The 17283-nt window shown below is 48.3% G+C and overlaps 2 protein-coding genes across 2 annotated transcripts in view; one reads left to right on the top strand and one right to left on the bottom strand.

The window, feature by feature from the left end:
- The window catches only part of C3H1orf167 (chromosome 3 C1orf167 homolog), a 26074-nt gene extending 21921 nt beyond the window's left edge, over positions 1-4153 (top strand). Inside the window, exons 12-16 of the mRNA XM_044668674.1 lie at positions 514-616; positions 1361-1598; positions 2843-2978; positions 3250-3357; positions 3902-4153. Of these exons, the coding sequence (XP_044524609.1) occupies positions 514-616; positions 1361-1598; positions 2843-2978; positions 3250-3357; positions 3902-4099 (783 nt within the window). The 3' untranslated portion in view covers positions 4100-4153. The remainder of the gene's footprint in view (positions 1-513; positions 617-1360; positions 1599-2842; positions 2979-3249; positions 3358-3901) is intronic.
- On the bottom strand, positions 4090-16521 carry MTHFR (methylenetetrahydrofolate reductase). The gene is made up of 12 exons (XM_044667748.1): positions 16412-16521; positions 15865-16098; positions 14734-14972; positions 13665-13775; positions 12246-12439; positions 10301-10551; positions 9607-9741; positions 9157-9337; positions 7501-7683; positions 6732-6833; positions 6439-6558; positions 4090-6138 (listed from the first exon to the last, which is right to left on the bottom strand). The coding sequence occupies exons 1-12, from the start codon at positions 16519-16521 to the stop codon at positions 5944-5946; spliced, it is 2055 nt and encodes a 684-aa protein (XP_044523683.1). The 3' UTR covers positions 4090-5943.
- Between the last annotated feature and the right edge of the window lie 762 nt (positions 16522-17283).

Below are 17283 nucleotides of genomic sequence, written 5' to 3' on the forward strand. Positions count from 1 at the left end.
GGCGCCACCACCCCCGATGGGTGCTGCAGTGATCCAAGGAAGCGATGATGGCCACAGGTTTTAACTTTTTTTGTATTACATTCTATTCTGAGTTCAAGAAATAGTTTCATAATTTCAAAGTTCAATGTTTCTAATTTACACCTTTCTTTACTATATTTTACGAAAAAGGGAGAAACATTAATACCTATATCTTTACTATTGCTATTAAAATTTTAAAAAAAATAGCACCCCCTGGAAATTAACATTTTTTTCTGGAAAGGGGGCAGTAGGCCAAAAAAGTTTGGGAACCACTGGTTTAGAAGAAAGAAAAAAAAGTATGGTATGGGGGAAGGAAGGAGGGACTGAGATAACCTGAAAATAAATTCTATTGATTTTTAGAAATGTATATATATATATACAGTATGCAGTGAGTTTAGCCCAGCCAGTTTGGTATAAGTCCACTTGAAGTGGCTCTGTGGCCTACACCCAAAGGCCCCCCTGAATTAAGATTTTCCCTTCTCTGCTCTGTCTCAGGCCAGCAACTACTGGACAAGAGCCATAACCCTAGCTCAGGCAAAACAGAAACACTGCAGCCACATTGGACAGAGGAAGCTGAGGAAGATGTCAGTGTCTCTGGGTAAGGAGGGCTGCTCTCCCCAAAGGGCCAGTTTGGGGGAATGAGCATGTCAAGTGCCTGTTCCATTCAGGGGACTGAACTAATTACCTCATTTGATCCTCACCACTCTGGAAGGTAAGTGCTTCTATTATCATTGCACAGAATGCTGGGTCTGGAGGTAGGAAAAGCAGAGTTTGAATCCAGCCTCAGATACTGACTAGCTGTTACAGCTGAGTTTTCTCAACTTTAAAATGGGAATTATAGCATTTCCCTCCCCCAAGAGTTGTGAGATCAAATGAGATATTTGTAAAGTGTTTTACAAACCTTAAAGGGCTGGAAGATGCTGGCTAGCTGGCCAGAACCTCTGAAAGTTTTGAAGGGGACACTGGGCTAAGGGAGAAGGAGTAATTTGAAGAGAGGGGGCAGGTCAAGATGTAAACTCTTTAATTAAGCCCTATATTGTTGAAAGTCAGTGGAGGAATGAATGGCTATTATAGATCTTCCCACTGTACTTTTTCTTTAAGCTCGATTAGTATCATTTGGAGCAAGGGATAGGCAAATGGGGTTGTTTCTTGCCCGGAAACATAGCTAAGAAGTAATCAGTTAGATTTGAATCCAGGGTTTCCTGACTCCAGGCTGGGCTCTCTAGCCACTGAGCCACCTGGCTACCCCTGTCCCTGCCCCTTCTCTAGTTGAATCCCAAGCAAGAGTTGATGATTGGATGCTTTGCCCTTGATTCCAGTCCTGTGTTTGTTCTTTTCCCAGGTGCCCCAAAGCAGGGCTTCCTACTAGCTTCTTCCCCAAGCTGTGTTCTCCACTGTAGTTCCTTCCAACTTTGGCTTCAACTTTACCGTAAACAAGGCAAGGCCAAGGCCAAGGGACTGACCAGCCAGGAGGAGCTTAGGAAGGCTACCAGACAAGGAGGAGGCAGCTCCAGGACAATCCTGATCCCCAAGAGCAAAGACCACTGGAAAGCAGCAATGTTGAAGGGAACATGGCTAGAGTAAGAGCAGCTTGTCACCCAGAACCTCAGAAGTATGCTCTTGGAAAGAACTTGAGAAGCTGTCTAGTTCAATCTGTACCTAAGGAAGACACCCCTTTTCAGGAAAGTGGTCACCTCACTGGTTCTAAGTTCAAATTCTACCTTTGATTCTTACCTGTGAGGCCATGGGCTGGGTCCTGAACCTCCTTGGGTCTACTTTTTCTCATCCATATCATGACAGGTTGTACTAGAGTAGGAGGCTGGCCTCTTTAGTCCCCTTAAGTCCTGGATCCCAAGACAGCTCATTCTTTTTTGGCTAGCTTTCATTGTCAGGAAAATTTTCCTTACCACAAGCCCACTTTTACCAATTATGACTTCTGCCCATTGCTCCCTGGGGCAAGCAGGGAAAGTCAAATCTGTTCCCTGAAATAGCTTTCCCTTCCCCATTAATTTTCCTAAGATCAAACATCTTCAAATCTTTCAACATATCTTCATATGGCATGAACACTATGCTGGGGAAAATCATAATAGAGACTTTGAGATCACTTGCTCATTAAAAGGACACATGGTTGTAGGACTGAAACACTATTCTTAAGTTCATTTCTTTTTATTACGTCTGGCTTGTCATGAACCATTTGGTTTTTTTGGGCAGATACTGGAGTGGTTTGCCATTTCCTTCTCCAGCTCATTTGACAGATGAGGGAACTGAGTTAAACCAGGTTAAGTGACTTGTCCAGGGTAACACAGTGTCTGAAGCCAAATTTGAACTCAGGAAGATGTATCTTCCAAACTCCAGGCCTGGTGCTTTATCCACTGTGTCTCCTCGTTGGCCTCAGAAGTCACCTGGTCCAACCCCTTGTTTTTGATTTTCCTTTTATTTTTTTAAAATTAAAAAAATTTTCCCCAGTTACATGATTCTTGTCTCCCCCCCCCCCAAAGTTGACAAGCAATTTCACTGGGTTACACATATATTATCACTCAAAACCTCTTTCCTTATTGTTCATTTTTGCAATAACCGTTTCTAACCAAAACCCCCAATCATATACCTATATACACAAGTGATAAATCATGTTTTCTTCTGGATTTCTACTGACCTTTTTTAATTCTTAAAGAGACTCAATGATGTCTTTACTTTTTCCCCAATTGTCCTTACTGGAGGTACTCCCTGCTCTAGTGAGCCTTCATTTGAAACAAAAAACAATTAAGCAAAACTAGCATGTTGACATAGGTAGGCATGGGGCCTTGACACAAGGCTTTCTCTCCAGGAGGAAATACCTACAGAGGTGGAGACATGAGGTAATGCTTCGGAGGTTTCACAACCAACAAAGAACGAGGAGATTAGCAGAAGTTTGGCAATGCTGGATAGATGCCCAGAGAGCAGAGCAACTGGCACAGACACTGGTAAGCCTTGTTGGAGGGGATTATTGAATTAGTTTTCCCGAGTCAGAAGGGACCCAGAGGTCACCTCCTCTATTTTAGGCCGGCCAGCCCCAATTCCACTCTTTAAAGATGCCCAATAGACTTTGTAGGAGGCTAAGGGCCTTTTCTCCTGGCTCAGGAGCGTATACCCCCCGTGTCATCTAGAAGTGATGGAACAAGGCAGGCATCTGACATCAGGGAATGGAGGGGGAGGTGGCTCCCTCACTCCTGACCTTGGGCTGCCCACAAGCAGGTCAGGCAGCGGTGGCTGGAATGGGGCTGGGAGATGTGGCGGAGGCGGTGGTTGCAGCTTCAGGTGGGCCTGCATTTGCAAGACTCCCGCATTGGCATCCTCTCTCAGGTACTCACTCTGAGGCCAGGGTTGGTTGGGCCACTCCAGAGATGCCCCCTGCCCCACCCCAACACATACTAAGGAGAGGCATTAGTTTACTATTTAGGCTGTTAAGGGAGGTCTGAAGTGGCTTTTGAGTCTCAAGCCCCAACTTCACCCCTCAGACACCACCCAAGGGTCCTGGTCACGGAAATAGCTGCCACCCCTCGTCCCTTCCCAAGTCTTATTCAAGGCAAGACACAGATGCCTAGTTTGCACAAGGGGGTGCATCCCTCCTTCTGGACCTACTTCCTTTTAAACAGTTCTCTATCTTTCCAGATATTCTGGGTTAATGTATTCTGCTGCTGCCTTGGGGGTTGTGGGGGTGTAGAGGGCTTTTTAGTTAGTTTTCCTAAGGGGGAGGGGATATAACTCAAGGGCAGCTGTTGCCGCTTCTTAGCATGAACAGGCTGATCCTGAGGCTGGGCAGGGAGCCCAGAACAGGAGTAGCTAAAGATAGTGTTTCAGGGAAGCAACAAATGGTTCTCCATTGCCCTCCCGCCCTTGGTTTCAGGCCTTTGGAAGATGGCACCAGAGCTGGGCAGCCCGGGTGCCCAGGAGAGGAAGTACCAGCCAGTTACCAGGGGTTGAGGGGCAGGCCCTTCCTGCTCTGTTGGCGATGCCTCCCTCAGGGGAAGAAGTCCAGCTGTGCCCCATCCCATCCCACTCACAAGAGCTAGCTGGAGAAAAGCCCAGCAAACATGTCTGGTAATGTTTTAATGGAAAGTAGCTGTTAGGGCAGAGACAATAAAATATTATTCCTTTCCCTGCCTTCTTTTTGGTTTTGTTTTTACAGAGGGCCTGACCTACTGTGGGCCAAATATGGAGCATTGTGTTTCAGTCCTGAGGTCTACATTTTACAACTGACACTTAACTGGAGGGTGACCAGGAGGGTGAGGGGACCAGAAACTTGTCATGTGATGACCTATAGAAAAAAAAATGAAAACTTGGGGATTGGGAACATAATGGCTACATAGTGCTTATTTGGAGGGAGTTGAAAACTAAGAGCATCAAAAGCAACCCAGGGATAGATTTAAATTCCCTATAAAGAAAATCCCAGTTGGAGGCTTTCAAATTGACTGGGCAGCCCAGAGTGGTGACTTCTAGGTAGTTGAGTCATTAAGCAGAGGCTGGAGGAAGAAGAAGCACCAGGACACTCAAAGGAGCATTCTGTTCAGGCAAGTGGCCTAAAATGGCTGCCAGAGTCCCCAATTCTGATTTGGGGAGCCTCCTACCTCCAAGAAATAGGCAGTGCTGGCTGGAGTTAGGGTCAGTTATTTGGGGTCAGCCAAAATGGCTCCCATTTCTATTTGTTGCCTCTGTTCTATCTGTTGCCTTCTGTCTATCCCCCATAACAAGATTTTCTTCCTGCTGACCCAGCAGAGGCTCCAAGACCGCTGATCTCAGCTCCACAAGGGGAGCCTGGGGGTGGGGAGGACAGAGACAGGCCTTTCCCTTAACCCTGAGCCTGCCAGATTGCAAGACTGACCCAAATGTGGAAAGTGCTAGTTACTGACATTCATTCACACAAGAGACAAAAATTTTTAGGGGAGGAAGGAAAATGGAGCAGGTTAGACTTGAGCTTGGGTGAGTATGAAGAGGTATAAGAAAAAGCAGCAAATGCCAGGCAGCCCTGGTCAAACATCTCCCTATAAGAATGCAGGCAGGCCCAGCACTGAAAGTGGAAGTAAGGGGCCTGAGACTGTTCCAACAATGTGACTGACCGCTTTGCCCTCAAGGGTCATAGGTTCCTGCTCCCTACCCCCACCCACATGACCCATAAAGAGGAAAGTGAGGGCAGGGACCCCCGCTGAGACCATTTCTGCTTTAAACCCTGTAAGGCATTTTCTTTCAAATCCAGAATCTATGGAAACAAAGGAGCATAGGATAGAAGAGAGAAACCAACATAGTGGATAGAGGGCAAGAACTCTCTGCATGGCTGTTTGACAGCCCAAGGGCTGTGTGTTTGCCTGGCTCTTCCTGCTCAGAGGGCAGATGAGTTTCATGCTTGCCTCTCCTTCATAGATGGGAAAACTGAGGCAAGAACTAGGTAAAGGTCCCTGAGCCAAAAGGATCCCAAAGTCCAGGATCCATGTGTCTAGCCGAACTTCTCCAAATGCAGCGGACATTTCTGGTTTCATCTGGTTATACCTAAACATCCACACATGACCCAGAAAAGAGAATAGGTGGGCAGTGTCTTTGGAAGGCCTAGCTGGCTGACCAGGCACTCTCCCGGTTGCCCTTCCCTCACCAGGAGAACTGAAAGGTGGCACTGGATGGCCATTACATTGTTGCAAGATGGAGTTACTCCCCAATAAAAGGGGAAAATAGCATAACTGTAGTGTGAGAAAGGTCCCACAAGCCTCAAGTACAGAATAGACTCTGGTCGACTCTAAGCAAAGAGGTCAGAAACCAGTCTAGCTGCCATCACTAGGGGAGGTGGCAGCGAGAGCCAGGGCAGGTGTAATGGAATGGGACGGAGAAGAACACAGGGGAAGACAGAAAGGGAAGGATACCCAGGTAGCCCAGCAGCCAGGCTGAGGATGGGGTCTTTCACTACTGGACTGCACTGCTGAGGAGCTCAAAGGTATCTTCTAGGACCTGCCACAAACAGTTGTCCAAGGGGAACTCATTGTCCACTAGGTTGACCAGATGGTAATTGTCATGGATATACTGGATGATCATTCGAGACGGGGATTCTTCTTCATACAGCTTGCCCCACTGCTCAATCCATAGGGCAAAGGCCTCATCCTAGAAACAAGGTCAGCAGGAGCTGTCCTGGGGTTGGACAAGAGGCAGGGCCCAGAGCCCAACATACCTCCCTGGAAAAACTTTTCTTTCCCTTCTTTACCTCTCCCCACTTCTCTCCCCTTTTACAGGACTCTGAGGAAACACTAAAAGGCAGTGCTCCTTCCCCTGCGATGTCTGGTCAGTCTCCCTTAGCTCCATGTGAGTGGCCATCAGTGACTCAGACCCAGAAAAAAAGAGCTGTACCTATAAGACTTTGATGGGAGGGCAGGAGGGAGACCACCAATTTTCAATTCAATTTACCTTCCAAAACATGAAACTGACAGGATCCACCACCGTGGGTTGGATGATCTCTCGCCCGGGGAAGATACCCCATGTCACGGCATTGGGCTGAAGCTCAGGGGCATTGGTGACGTTTTCGCCCTAGGGAGGAAGAAGTAGGGAGAGAATGTGGGGAAGAACAGGAGGGAGTGAGGCACCTTGCAGGGCTCTGGCCGTACACCCACAGCGCCATGCTAGATGCCGCCATCGCCCTTCCCTATGCACTGCCGCACTAGATGCCGCGCTAGATGCTGCCATCACCCTTCCCTGCGTACCTTAACATTGACAATGTGGTAGTTGACACGGAGCTCGTACTTCTTCAGCACCTGGAGAAGAGCCTCCACTGTCTCACTTGAGGTAAAGAACTCCAGATAGGCCTGCAGGGGGAAAGGCAGCCATCACACACCCGTCCCTGGGGCGCCCCAGGAATGTTGACACCAGAGACCCCGTCACACGGGCCTCCAATATTAGCATCTCATACCAGCAAGGGGTAACATGCCAGGGAGGAGGAGGGGGGAGCGAGAGAAGGGGCGAGGGGTGTGCATGGGCCCAAAGCTGGGCAGTATCTGCTGTTTCTTTTTCCCAGAGGGGACAACTTTATGAAAGAAGTGGGATCTGAGGAATCCCATGACCCAAGGAAAGAGGAAGGTCTGACTAGCTGGGAAGGGGATGGTGGGACATCTCCTGACAACATCCTGTAAGACCCTGAGTTTCTATCACTGACTTTCAGGCTTGTGGTTTTCTTTTCCCCCTCAACATCCCTGGGAGGGAGAAGCAGGGCTTCAGTATCATCCCTACTACTCTGTCGTTTCCAAAGCACTGTGAAGTCTCCAGAGGAAATATCTCCATTATACAGATGAGGAAACTGAGACTCAGTGAGACCAAGTGGTCCCAGTAGCTAAGTAAGTATTAAAGGCATATGCTGGCTCGAAGCCTGGTGCTTCTAGCCCTGGGCCATACCAGTGCTTATTCCTGAGGAAGAGAGCACCAGGGAGAGAAGGGCTGCTTCCTCTTTCTGAGACCAAGGGAGGACAAAAACCCTACCTTCTGGAAGACGTAGCCGCCACTGGGGCCCCAGCCCACAATGGGGTCGGTGGATGGCTTCCCGTTGATATTGGGCTGGGAATTGATAGTGAGGATACCTCGCTGGTTCACCTTCAGCAACTCCTCTTTCATCAGGCTAGTCTCAGCTGCTAGGGGTTCATCATTCCAAGGTAAACAGGTCACCTGGGCAGGAAAGTCAAAGGCATGAGCAGGTATGGCACCAAAGGCATCCATGCCCAAAGAATGCCATTTGCCATCCCAGCTGCTTCAGCATGTCACTCTCTCACTTAGCTTCAGATCTCTTCGGATGCTGGCTGCTTCCCCATGGCCTACAAACATGGCTATGTTGCCCTCATCCTCTAGACCAGGGGTTGGCAACCTTTTTGGCCGTGAAAGCCATAAACGCCACTTTTTTTAAAATGTAATTTCGTGAGAGCCGTACAGTGCTCACAGTGCCGCTCCTGTAAGAGTGCCTGAAAAAAAATGGACTTTATGACTCCTGCCATACGTTGCCAACCCCTGCTCTAGAACCTCCTTTCCCTCATCCATCCCTGCTCTCCATCTCCCTGTAGCTCTTCTCTCTTTCCTGACTAAGGTCCTGGAGAGGGCAGCCATAGCCACTACCTCTGCTCTTCCTCTCCTTCCCTCCTAATTCTCTGCAGTCTGGTTTCTGTCCTCACCACTCAACTGAAACCTCTCTCCACAATTACCAACAACCTCTGATAGCCTCATTTTCTCATTGCTCAACCATCTTGTCCTCTCTGATGCCTCTGAGTCTTCTCCTTGGTCTGTCTTCTCTAGGTTTCTGTTACCCTGTTCTCTCTTAGTTTTCCCTCTGCCTATCTGACCAGCCTTCTCAGACTCCACTATAGGACCTTGTCTAGTGTCCAGCTCCTCCCATCCTCTCTCCTGGGCCTTTTTCTCTTCTTTAGATTATGTCACTTGGTGATCTCATCAGCTCCCATGTATTCAGTTCTTGTCTTGAAGCTGATGACCCTAAAGATCTCCTTAAATTAACTCTCCTGATCTCCAGCTGCCTACAGAATATCTCAAACTAGATATCTCAGTCATCTCAGACTTAACATGTCCAAAGCTGAACTCATCTTTCCCCTCAAACCCCACAACCCTTCCTAACTTCCTTATTACTGTCCAGGACACCACCACACTCCCAATCATCTAGGCTCACAACCTCTCAGCTCTCATATCAGAACTAATGCCAAGGCCTGCTGATTTCACCTTTGCATCATCTCTCCAGTTGGACCTTCTCTCCTCTGACAGCCCCTCTCCTGGTGCAGTTCCTTATCCCTGGATTACTGAATAGCTGCTAGGGGGTCTGCCTGCCTCAACTCTCTCCCCATGCTAGGCCTCCTAATTAACTTCCAAAGTGATGTTCCTAAAACACAGCACAGACCATGCTCCCTCGTTTAATAAACTCCAGTGGCTTCCAATCACATCCAGAACTAAATTTCAAGTCCCCTCCTGCTTTCCCAATTGGGCAGCTCCTGGCATGGCCCTTGGACCTCCCTGCAGAGTTGTCTTTCCCCCTCTGCTACAGAGGTAGAGAAAGGGCAGGATAACTAGGCCTGGTAGCAAGAAGAGGGGCAGGTTGGATAGCTGAGTGCAGGCAGGGTCCCAGGCAAGGTCCCACCAACTCACTTTGTAACCATTCTGATTTGGTTCTCCAGAGAGGTAGTAGGTGAACACTTCAAAGACACTTTCTTCACTGGTCAGCTCTTCTCCCCACATCTTCAGCAGCTCTGTCCTGGGGGACTTGCTCTTCAGGCAGAAGAGGTAATAGTCCTTCAGCTCACCAAATGCTGGGGATGAGGAGTTCCCCCTGGAGGAGAATGTAACAGAATCATGGCATAACCCAGAGGCAAGAGAAGCAAAGTCTGGGAGGAAAGGGATGAAGAATGGGGAGAGGGGAAACATTCACCTACCCAGGAGGCTGCCTCCCCAAATCCCACCTCTGGCTCCCAGGAACTCAGTGATAAGCATCCAAGTTCCTTTTTTCCTGTTCTTCCCCTGTAAAACAGGACTCAGCTGCAAATGAATCCAAAGGAAGTTCTTCCTCTACATCTTCCACTGATTCCCCAAAGTGCTCACCAACGACCATTGGGAAATTCATCCCATGCCTGAGTCCGGTAAATGTAACTTTTTGGTCTGGAGGCCCAGAAGATGGGTCGGACATCCTCTACTCGGCGTTTGGGATGGGCACTGACAGCCCATGGCAGAGGACGCCTAGGAGGAATGAGGAAACAGATCTGAGGGGACTGTCCAGCTGCAACAATGCAAACCAGGACGCTCCTCCTCTGCCTGCTTCACAGCAAAAAGTGGGGAAGGGGCAGTTAGGTAGCTTGTTGGATAGAAAGCCAGACCTAGAGATGGAAGGGCCAGGGTTCAAATGTAGTCTCAGATACTTTCTAGCTGTAAGATCCTGGGCAAATCATTTAACCCTTATCACCTAGCCCTTAACCACTCTTCTGCCTTGGAACCAATATACAGTATTGATTCTAAGTCAGAAGGTAAGAGAAGAGGAAGAAACGGAGGAGGAGGAGGAGGAGGAGGAGGAAAAGTTTTATCAGAGATTGAAAGATTTGGCTCATTCAGGTGGCATTTAGGGTTCTCAGCCCTCTCAGCCTATATACATGGTTATCTTGTGGCCCATCCTTCCCACTAGACCAGGGGCAGTAGCATGAATTCACATAAGAGTCCTCTGATTCCATAGTGCAGACATGGCCTTCATTCCCTTCTCCTTAGCTGACTACAGCAAAATCTGACCAAAGAGCCCCCACCTTACCTGGGATCTTCGTTCCACATGCCCAGTCTCTTCAGCACCTCCATAGTGGCCACCTCCCGATTGAGGGTGTAGAAGTGGAGGCCGGGTACCAAGCCACTAGCCAGCAGCTCCTGGCACATGGTCACGGCCAGTTCAATTCCATAGTTTCGGATTGCAGCATCATTGTCCTTGATTGACTCAATCACATCTTTGATTTCCTGCGGCACTTCTAGCTTGGACAGCTTCACCAATTGCCGCAGGGAGTGGTAACCCTGCACAAGATGTGAGAGGAGGAACATGAGAGGTACCCACCCACCTCTCACCCCCAGCCGCAAGCATTTGCCTACCTGCCCCACCCAGTACCTTAGCTGACTACATGTTTAATAAGTCGAGGTGAAGCCAATGAAATCAGCTACACTCCAGGCATTGATTTCTGCCTGCCCTTTCTTTTATTATTGGCCAGGTCAGTCAGGGGCCTGCCATACAGCATTTTTACAACAGTTACAAGATAGAGCTTGTTTACTGCTAATGGGGTCATCAAACTATTAATGATAACAATCCAGCCACACTTGGCAATCAATTCCTTTCAGATCTGGAGATTACTCTGTGTGACTCATGGAAGACAAGTCACAGGCTCCTCTGAGGAACTGTTTTTACCACCATTTTATTTTATTTTTAAAAACTCTTTATCTTCTCTCTTAGAATCAATATTAAGTATTGATTCCAAGGCAGAAGAGCAGTAAGGACTAGGCAATGGGGGTTAAGTGACTTGCCCAGGGTCACACAGCTAGGACGTATGAGACCAGAGTTGAACCCAGGACCCCCTATCTCCAGGCCTTCTCTATCCACTGAGCCACCTAGCTACCCCATCACCACAGTTTTAGGTAATAGATGCAATAATCCTCTTGTGGCCAAAAAAAAAAAAAAAAGTCACAAGGACAAGTTTAGAAGTTTGTTGGCCTCTTCTTTCATAAGCTTGCCTCCAGATGCTAGATGGGAAGGAAAGAAGAAAGAAAAGGAGGGAGGGAGGAAAGGAAGAAGGGAGAACCGATTAAGTGCCTATTATGTGCCAGAAACTTTGCTAGTGGCTTGCTGGTTTTCTGCAAATATGATTCATTTGATCCTCACAACAACAGTGGTAGGTAAGTCCTATTATTATCCTTATTTTACACATGAAGACACTGAAGTAGATAGGGGTGAAGTGACTTGCCCAGGGGTCCACAGCTAGAAAGCATCTGAGGCTGGATTTGAACTTGGGACGCCCTGTGCCCCATGCCTCTGGATAAAGAAGATAAGAGTCTGGAACAAGGTCAGTGAATCAGCTATGGATGCTATAGCTGAAACACTGGAAAGCACAGATGCTCCCCTGGCAGCAGCTACCTTATAGAGGGTAGTGGGGAGATCGAAATGAAGTCCTGCACACAGACAGGCTGCTCTAAGGCTGGCTCACCTTTTCCTTCCCAACCACCCTGTGAGGTAAACAGTGGGAGAGTTACCACCCACACGCTATAGATCAGGAGCTAAAGCTCTGAGAGTCTGGGCCTGCCTGAAGTCCCACCACTGGTCAATGTCCGAGGCAAGCCTAGCACCTAAGCCCATTAGCCTGAGTCTCAGAAAGCCCTTGACAAATGCAGGCGGGATTGGGTTCCATGTAGCTTCTGCTAAGTTCCACTGCTCTTGGGAGCCTGAATACACTCTATAAAAGTCAGTCATCAGGGAGCAGCTAAGTAGTACAGTAGATAGAGCTCCAGGCCTGGAGTTAGGAGGACCTGGGTTCAAATTTGGCCTCAGATACTTCTTAGCTGTGTGACCCTGGGCAAGTCACTTAATCTCCATTGCCAAATCTTGCCTTCTGTTCTAGAGATGTTACTAAGACAGAAGGTAAGGGTTTTAAAAAAAACAAGTCAGTCATCATAATGTTGGGGAAGAGCTTGGCAGGTGGGATTAGCCACTGTGGGGCACTTACCTGGATAGGGAAGATTCCTGGAAGGATGGGACATGTGATGCCTATGGCTGTGCAGGCTTTGACAAAATTGAAAAAGGTGTCCGCCTGGAAGAAGAGCTGTGTGATGATGAAGTCAGCCCCTGCAGACACCTTCTCCTTTAGGTACTGCACATCCTCTTCAAAGCTTGTCGCCTCGGGGTGGCCCTTGGGGTAACCTACCAATAGGGATGGTCATAAGACAGTGATCTCCTTCTACAAGATCACCAGTCTTCAGAGATCACTTAGTTCAACCTGGAATCCAATCTAAAATTTCCCAGACAAGTGGTCCACCACGGACCACCTAATGAAGGGACTGAGAAATGATGACAGATGAGGAATAGTTTAGTCTGGAGAAAGAAAATACTTAGAAGGAACAAGCTAGCCATCTTCTGGCATTTTAAGGGTTTGTCATATAGTCTTCCCAATGCCTTGATGGAGTCCAATGCAATTAGCATTTGCTCAACATGTACTATATAACAAGCACATTGCCAGGTGCTGGGACTTCTCTACTGTTTCAAAAGGCAGAATTAGAAGCTGAACTACAATCTCAGAGGGACTCCAGAGGTCTTCTAGCCTCACCCATACCTGGGCAACAATCTCATCCATGACAACCCAGCCTTCATTTGAAGACCTCTACTGAAGGGAACCAAGTATCTCAAACTCAACATGAATCCATTTCCCCTCAAAATCCCATTTTCTTCAAATTTCATTACCTCTGTGAAGGCTACCCCTCCCTCCTTCTAGGTCACCAAGAAGCCATCCATGACACTCGTAACTGGAGAAACCATGTGGCATTGAGCTAGATTTGGCACGAGAAAGACCTAGGTTCCAATCCTACCTCAGACTGATGCTAAATGCTAAACTAGCTATGTGACCCTGGGGAAGTCACTTAGCCACTTTGATCTTTGATTCCCTCAATTATAAATAAGGGGGCTAAGACTTGATGCCTCTAAGATTCCTTCCATTGCCAGATCAAGGATCTTCTGAACCCACCCACCCAATTAGCTGCCAAATCCTACCAATTCTTCCTCCCCTCCCAAACCTCCCTCATATCCATCTCCTTTCTATTCAGCGCAACATCAAAACTCTCCCACAACTAAAGCCTGAAGAAAAAGAATAGGCTGCCTCCAAAAGAGAGAGCTCATCATCAATGGAAATGGCCCAGGAGAGGCTGGATGGTCAGTTGTTAGGAAGGCTAGAGAAGGGAGTATTCAGAGAAGACTAGACTAAATGACCTGGAAGGTTCCTTCCCAATGTAAGAAACAACAGAGCTTACAATGAAGCCTAACAAAATCAGGATTCATTCCCCAATCTTAGATCATTAGATTCTCCTGGTCAGTACTAGGCCAGGGGTCTGATCAGTGAGCCCAACCACTTCTGTGAATGGGACCATGGACTCACCTGCCACACAGATGTCAAAGTAGTCCCCAAACTCACTGCGGATATGTTTTACCAGGTCCACTGCATGACTGAAGCCATTTTCTTCTTCTTCCCACTCATCACCGGTGGGGTCTACAAGGTTGGGAGAGAGGCTATTACTATAGAGCCTCCCACAAACCCATTCTGTTCTACCCAAGGGGAACCCCTTCCCCCAGTACTGACCACTTTTTAAACTGACCTGTGCCTGAGCTTTTCCTTCCTAACCCCCTCTCACCTGACCTTCCACTCTTTAAGCACACATGAGCTGAACAAGCTCTCAGATACCATAAATTGCAACTTTCCCATTTATGGATTAAAAAAATAGATGCCCAAAGAGGATAAGGGACTTGCACACAGCCACCCAGGTAGGAGGAGGACAGCTAAGGCTGGAACCTATCCCAAATCCCATGGTGTTTCAGGCTAAGCTGTCTTTCAAAAAGAAATTCTTTGATTTGGAACCCAATCCACAGGTTCTCAAACTCATTCTCTACTCTGGCAACTGAGATAGCAAAGTTTGGATATGACCTTCTACTCCAGGGTTGTGGAGAGAGTATAAAGATACGAATTCCTCCAAAAAGAGTCCTTCTAAATCGGATGGGCCTAAAAAAGACAGCTTCCTATGGCAGCCACCCAGAGGTACACTAGCTATTCTCACACCTGAGGCCCAAGTCCAAGAATTACACCTTTTAAGAAGTGAATACTTAGGAACAACTAGGAATTGGTTGTAGAGGTGGGGAGTTGCTAAGACAAGGGAACATCAGTACCTTTCAGCCTAGACTTCCAGGCCAAAAGGTGCCTTGACCTGATGACTCTGAGCCAAGGACCATACATTGTTTCTGTACCATGCCTTGCCTAGCCTCACCATCAACATGGTCCTAGCAATGCTACTAGTAGGGGCAGCACCCTAAGCATAACTTGCACAATACCCAGAATGCTAGAGACAGTTAGGGAAGATTAAGTAACTCTGATATGGGAGAAGAAGAAAAGAAGGTGATAACTCTCTTTCCCCTCACATCTGAGAAAACTGGTAAGGGCAGAGCTGGCTTCCTACCTCCTCTCAATGCCAAGATATTTTTTAGGCCCAGCCGCTTGGCCTTGTGAAGATGGCTGGTGATCTCGTCTCGAGTCTGTTGACAGCAGGTCATATGCAGGACAGTCTCCAGGCCACAATAGTCTACAGCTGTGTTGGCGATAATCATGGATGAGGTCTCCTTGTCTGAGCCAGGATCCCCTGCCGGGTGCCAGGTTACGTCCACAAAGAGGGGGCCACCTGCCCCCATTCGGTCAAACCTGTGGGGGTATTTTTTGGGGGAGAAGGTCCCTGGAAGTAGCCCTTCATGCACCAACCCACCATTTCTCCACAGGACCTGCCTACACAGTCCTAGTAGTATTTGGGATAATAATGAGGATGAGGATGATACCAGCACCACTTGGTATTTATAAAACACTTTTCCTTTCCCTTTCTCTTTCCCTACTGCCTTAGGTCAAGGATAGGGGAATCCGTTAAACAGGAATGAGACTCCAGGGGCCAGAGAGGAAAAAGAAAATTCAACCCAGTTCAGCCCGAACGAATTACAGGCTGTCTTGTGTACAGAATCACTGTAGCAATCACAGTACATCATGTCCCTCACTTGATCTATTACCTCTCTGGAGCCTCCGGCTTGGATCTAAAAGTACCACCAACCTGGCACCCAAAGGTTCCTGAGCATAAATAACTTGAATAACTGTATAACAAGGAAAACTTTTCATAAGACAAGTCTTTACAAATTCTTTGTGCCTTAAAACTTAAATAACTTGGGATGGATTTGTCAGAAAAGCAAAATGTTGATGGCACATGGAAATATAGCTTTTAAGACTTTTTTTAAAAAAGTCAATGTCAATGTCAAAACTTTGACAGTTGTCTTTTGTGAACTAGTGGTCAACTGAATTCTCTAGTTCTTTGGAAACATATTCCAAATCGTTAATTTGCAACTTTATAAATCATACTTCTGAGAAGTTTCCAAGTTCTTCCAAAGATCATGGCTGAAGCAAGTCAAACAATGCTACATAACAAGCTAATCTTGGGTTACTTAAGTCCCATGGGGCCTCTGGGCACACCTGACACTAAATGGTCTCCCTAATGCCTGCTGGGCAAAGGCAAGGTGTCAACCCGACTGCCCAGCCCCTCAGCCCTCCAGCTCACCTAGAGATGAGATTAACTGCTCCCTGAGCAGTTCGAGGAGGGAAAAATTCCAAGGAGAACCACTTATCTCCAGATTCCATCCTCCGACGCATCTTCTCCCGGAGTCGCTCATGGCGCTCAGCATCCAGGACAGGAGTGGGGCACCTGGAACTGTCTTTAGAGCCCTCGCTGCCACTACTGCTGCCCTCTGAGCAGCTCCCTCTGGCTTCGTTCACCATGGCTGGATTCCTGCAGCTGTGGGGTGGGGAGGGGGGAGTGAAGGTCATTTATGGCCAGGCCTGAAATATGCCAGTCCCTGGCACCTGAGTGGATGAGAGTTCAGCCAAGGAGTGACTGCATTTTCCCTTCAGGAGGAGGGTTATCTGAGAGGGAGGCTGCCACTGCCTCTGCTCTGAAGCTAGCCTCCTTCTAGCTCTCAGTGGGTTCCTCAGTTCCATCACCAGTAGACCCTTCCCCTGCCTCCCCTCAGGCTTTCCCCAAAACAGGAATATTACTCCCCAATCCCTAAAAGCCCAGTGCGCTAAGTCAGACAGCACAGCTTGGCTACCTGATAGAAGGCGGCACGGAGAATCGCAAGCTGCCAGTCTCCTGAGATCCCATGCTCAGGGACTGACAGCAGTGCCCAAGAGGAGGGACCCTGCCTCTGTGATGTGACATGAGCGGCAGCTCAGCCAGGAAAGTAATGAACAAGGAACAGGGAAGGCAGCCCAAGAGTCTTTCCAGCTAGGCTGGGCCGGCCTGGGCGGAGCAGTGACAAAGGAAGAGCTCAGAGCCAGAGCCAGGCTAGAGGGGAAAGGGAAGGGGGAGGGGGCAGCAGGAGGGGCGGGGCTGAGGCCAGGAGAGCAGGGGGAGGGCGGAGGGAGAGCAGAAACCTCCTGGGGAAAGGGGCAGTGTGGGAGGGAGGCTGACAGAGGGGGAGGGCACCCTGAAGTTCAGGGCCACTGGTTCCATCCGTAGAGAAGGAAGCCGTAGGACTGGCCCTTCCTGGAAGGAATACTGGCTGTTTCTAGGAAAGAGGGGGTGGGGGACCCAGGCACAGGGCTCCTTCCTCTCCATACCACCAAGTCTGTCTGCAAAGGGGCTTTAGATCTGTCTTGGGCATGGCACACAGGAAGGGCTTAATAGGTATCTACCTGCTGATTTGTTGATTTAACCGATTCATAGACATGTTGGCAGCCCCTGCTTCATATCCAGGATTTTTGTCCAAGTATGCCCAGAAGTCAGTGACAGATTTTAGCCTGACAGAAGGAAATACTTCCTAATTAGAGCAGCCCTAAAGGAGAGCAGGGAGTGAGTTTCTCGAGAGAAGACTGGTCCTGAGGTAGGGAGGAATCCTGCAAAGGCCATTCCTGTTCTGAAACTGGATGGATGGAATAGATAACTTCTGAAATCCTGTGATAGTATATGACTGGTCCACTG

Source organism: Gracilinanus agilis, chromosome 3 (assembly GCF_016433145.1).
Source record: "Gracilinanus agilis isolate LMUSP501 chromosome 3, AgileGrace, whole genome shotgun sequence".
Lineage (NCBI taxonomy): Eukaryota > Metazoa > Chordata > Mammalia > Didelphimorphia > Didelphidae > Gracilinanus > Gracilinanus agilis.

Coding starts and splice junctions, on each gene's coding strand:
- MTHFR (XM_044667748.1), bottom strand. CDS start 16,521: ATGTCACATCACAGAGGCAGGGTCCCTCCTCTTGGGCACTGCTGTCAG. Junction 12,440..13,664: donor CTTTGACATCTGTGTGGCAG/GTGAGTCCATGG, acceptor CCCTATTGGTAG/GTTACCCCAAGGGCCACCCC. Junction 9,742..10,300: donor ATGTGGAACGAAGATCCCAG/GTAAGGTGGGGG, acceptor CATTCCTCCTAG/GCGTCCTCTGCCATGGGCTG.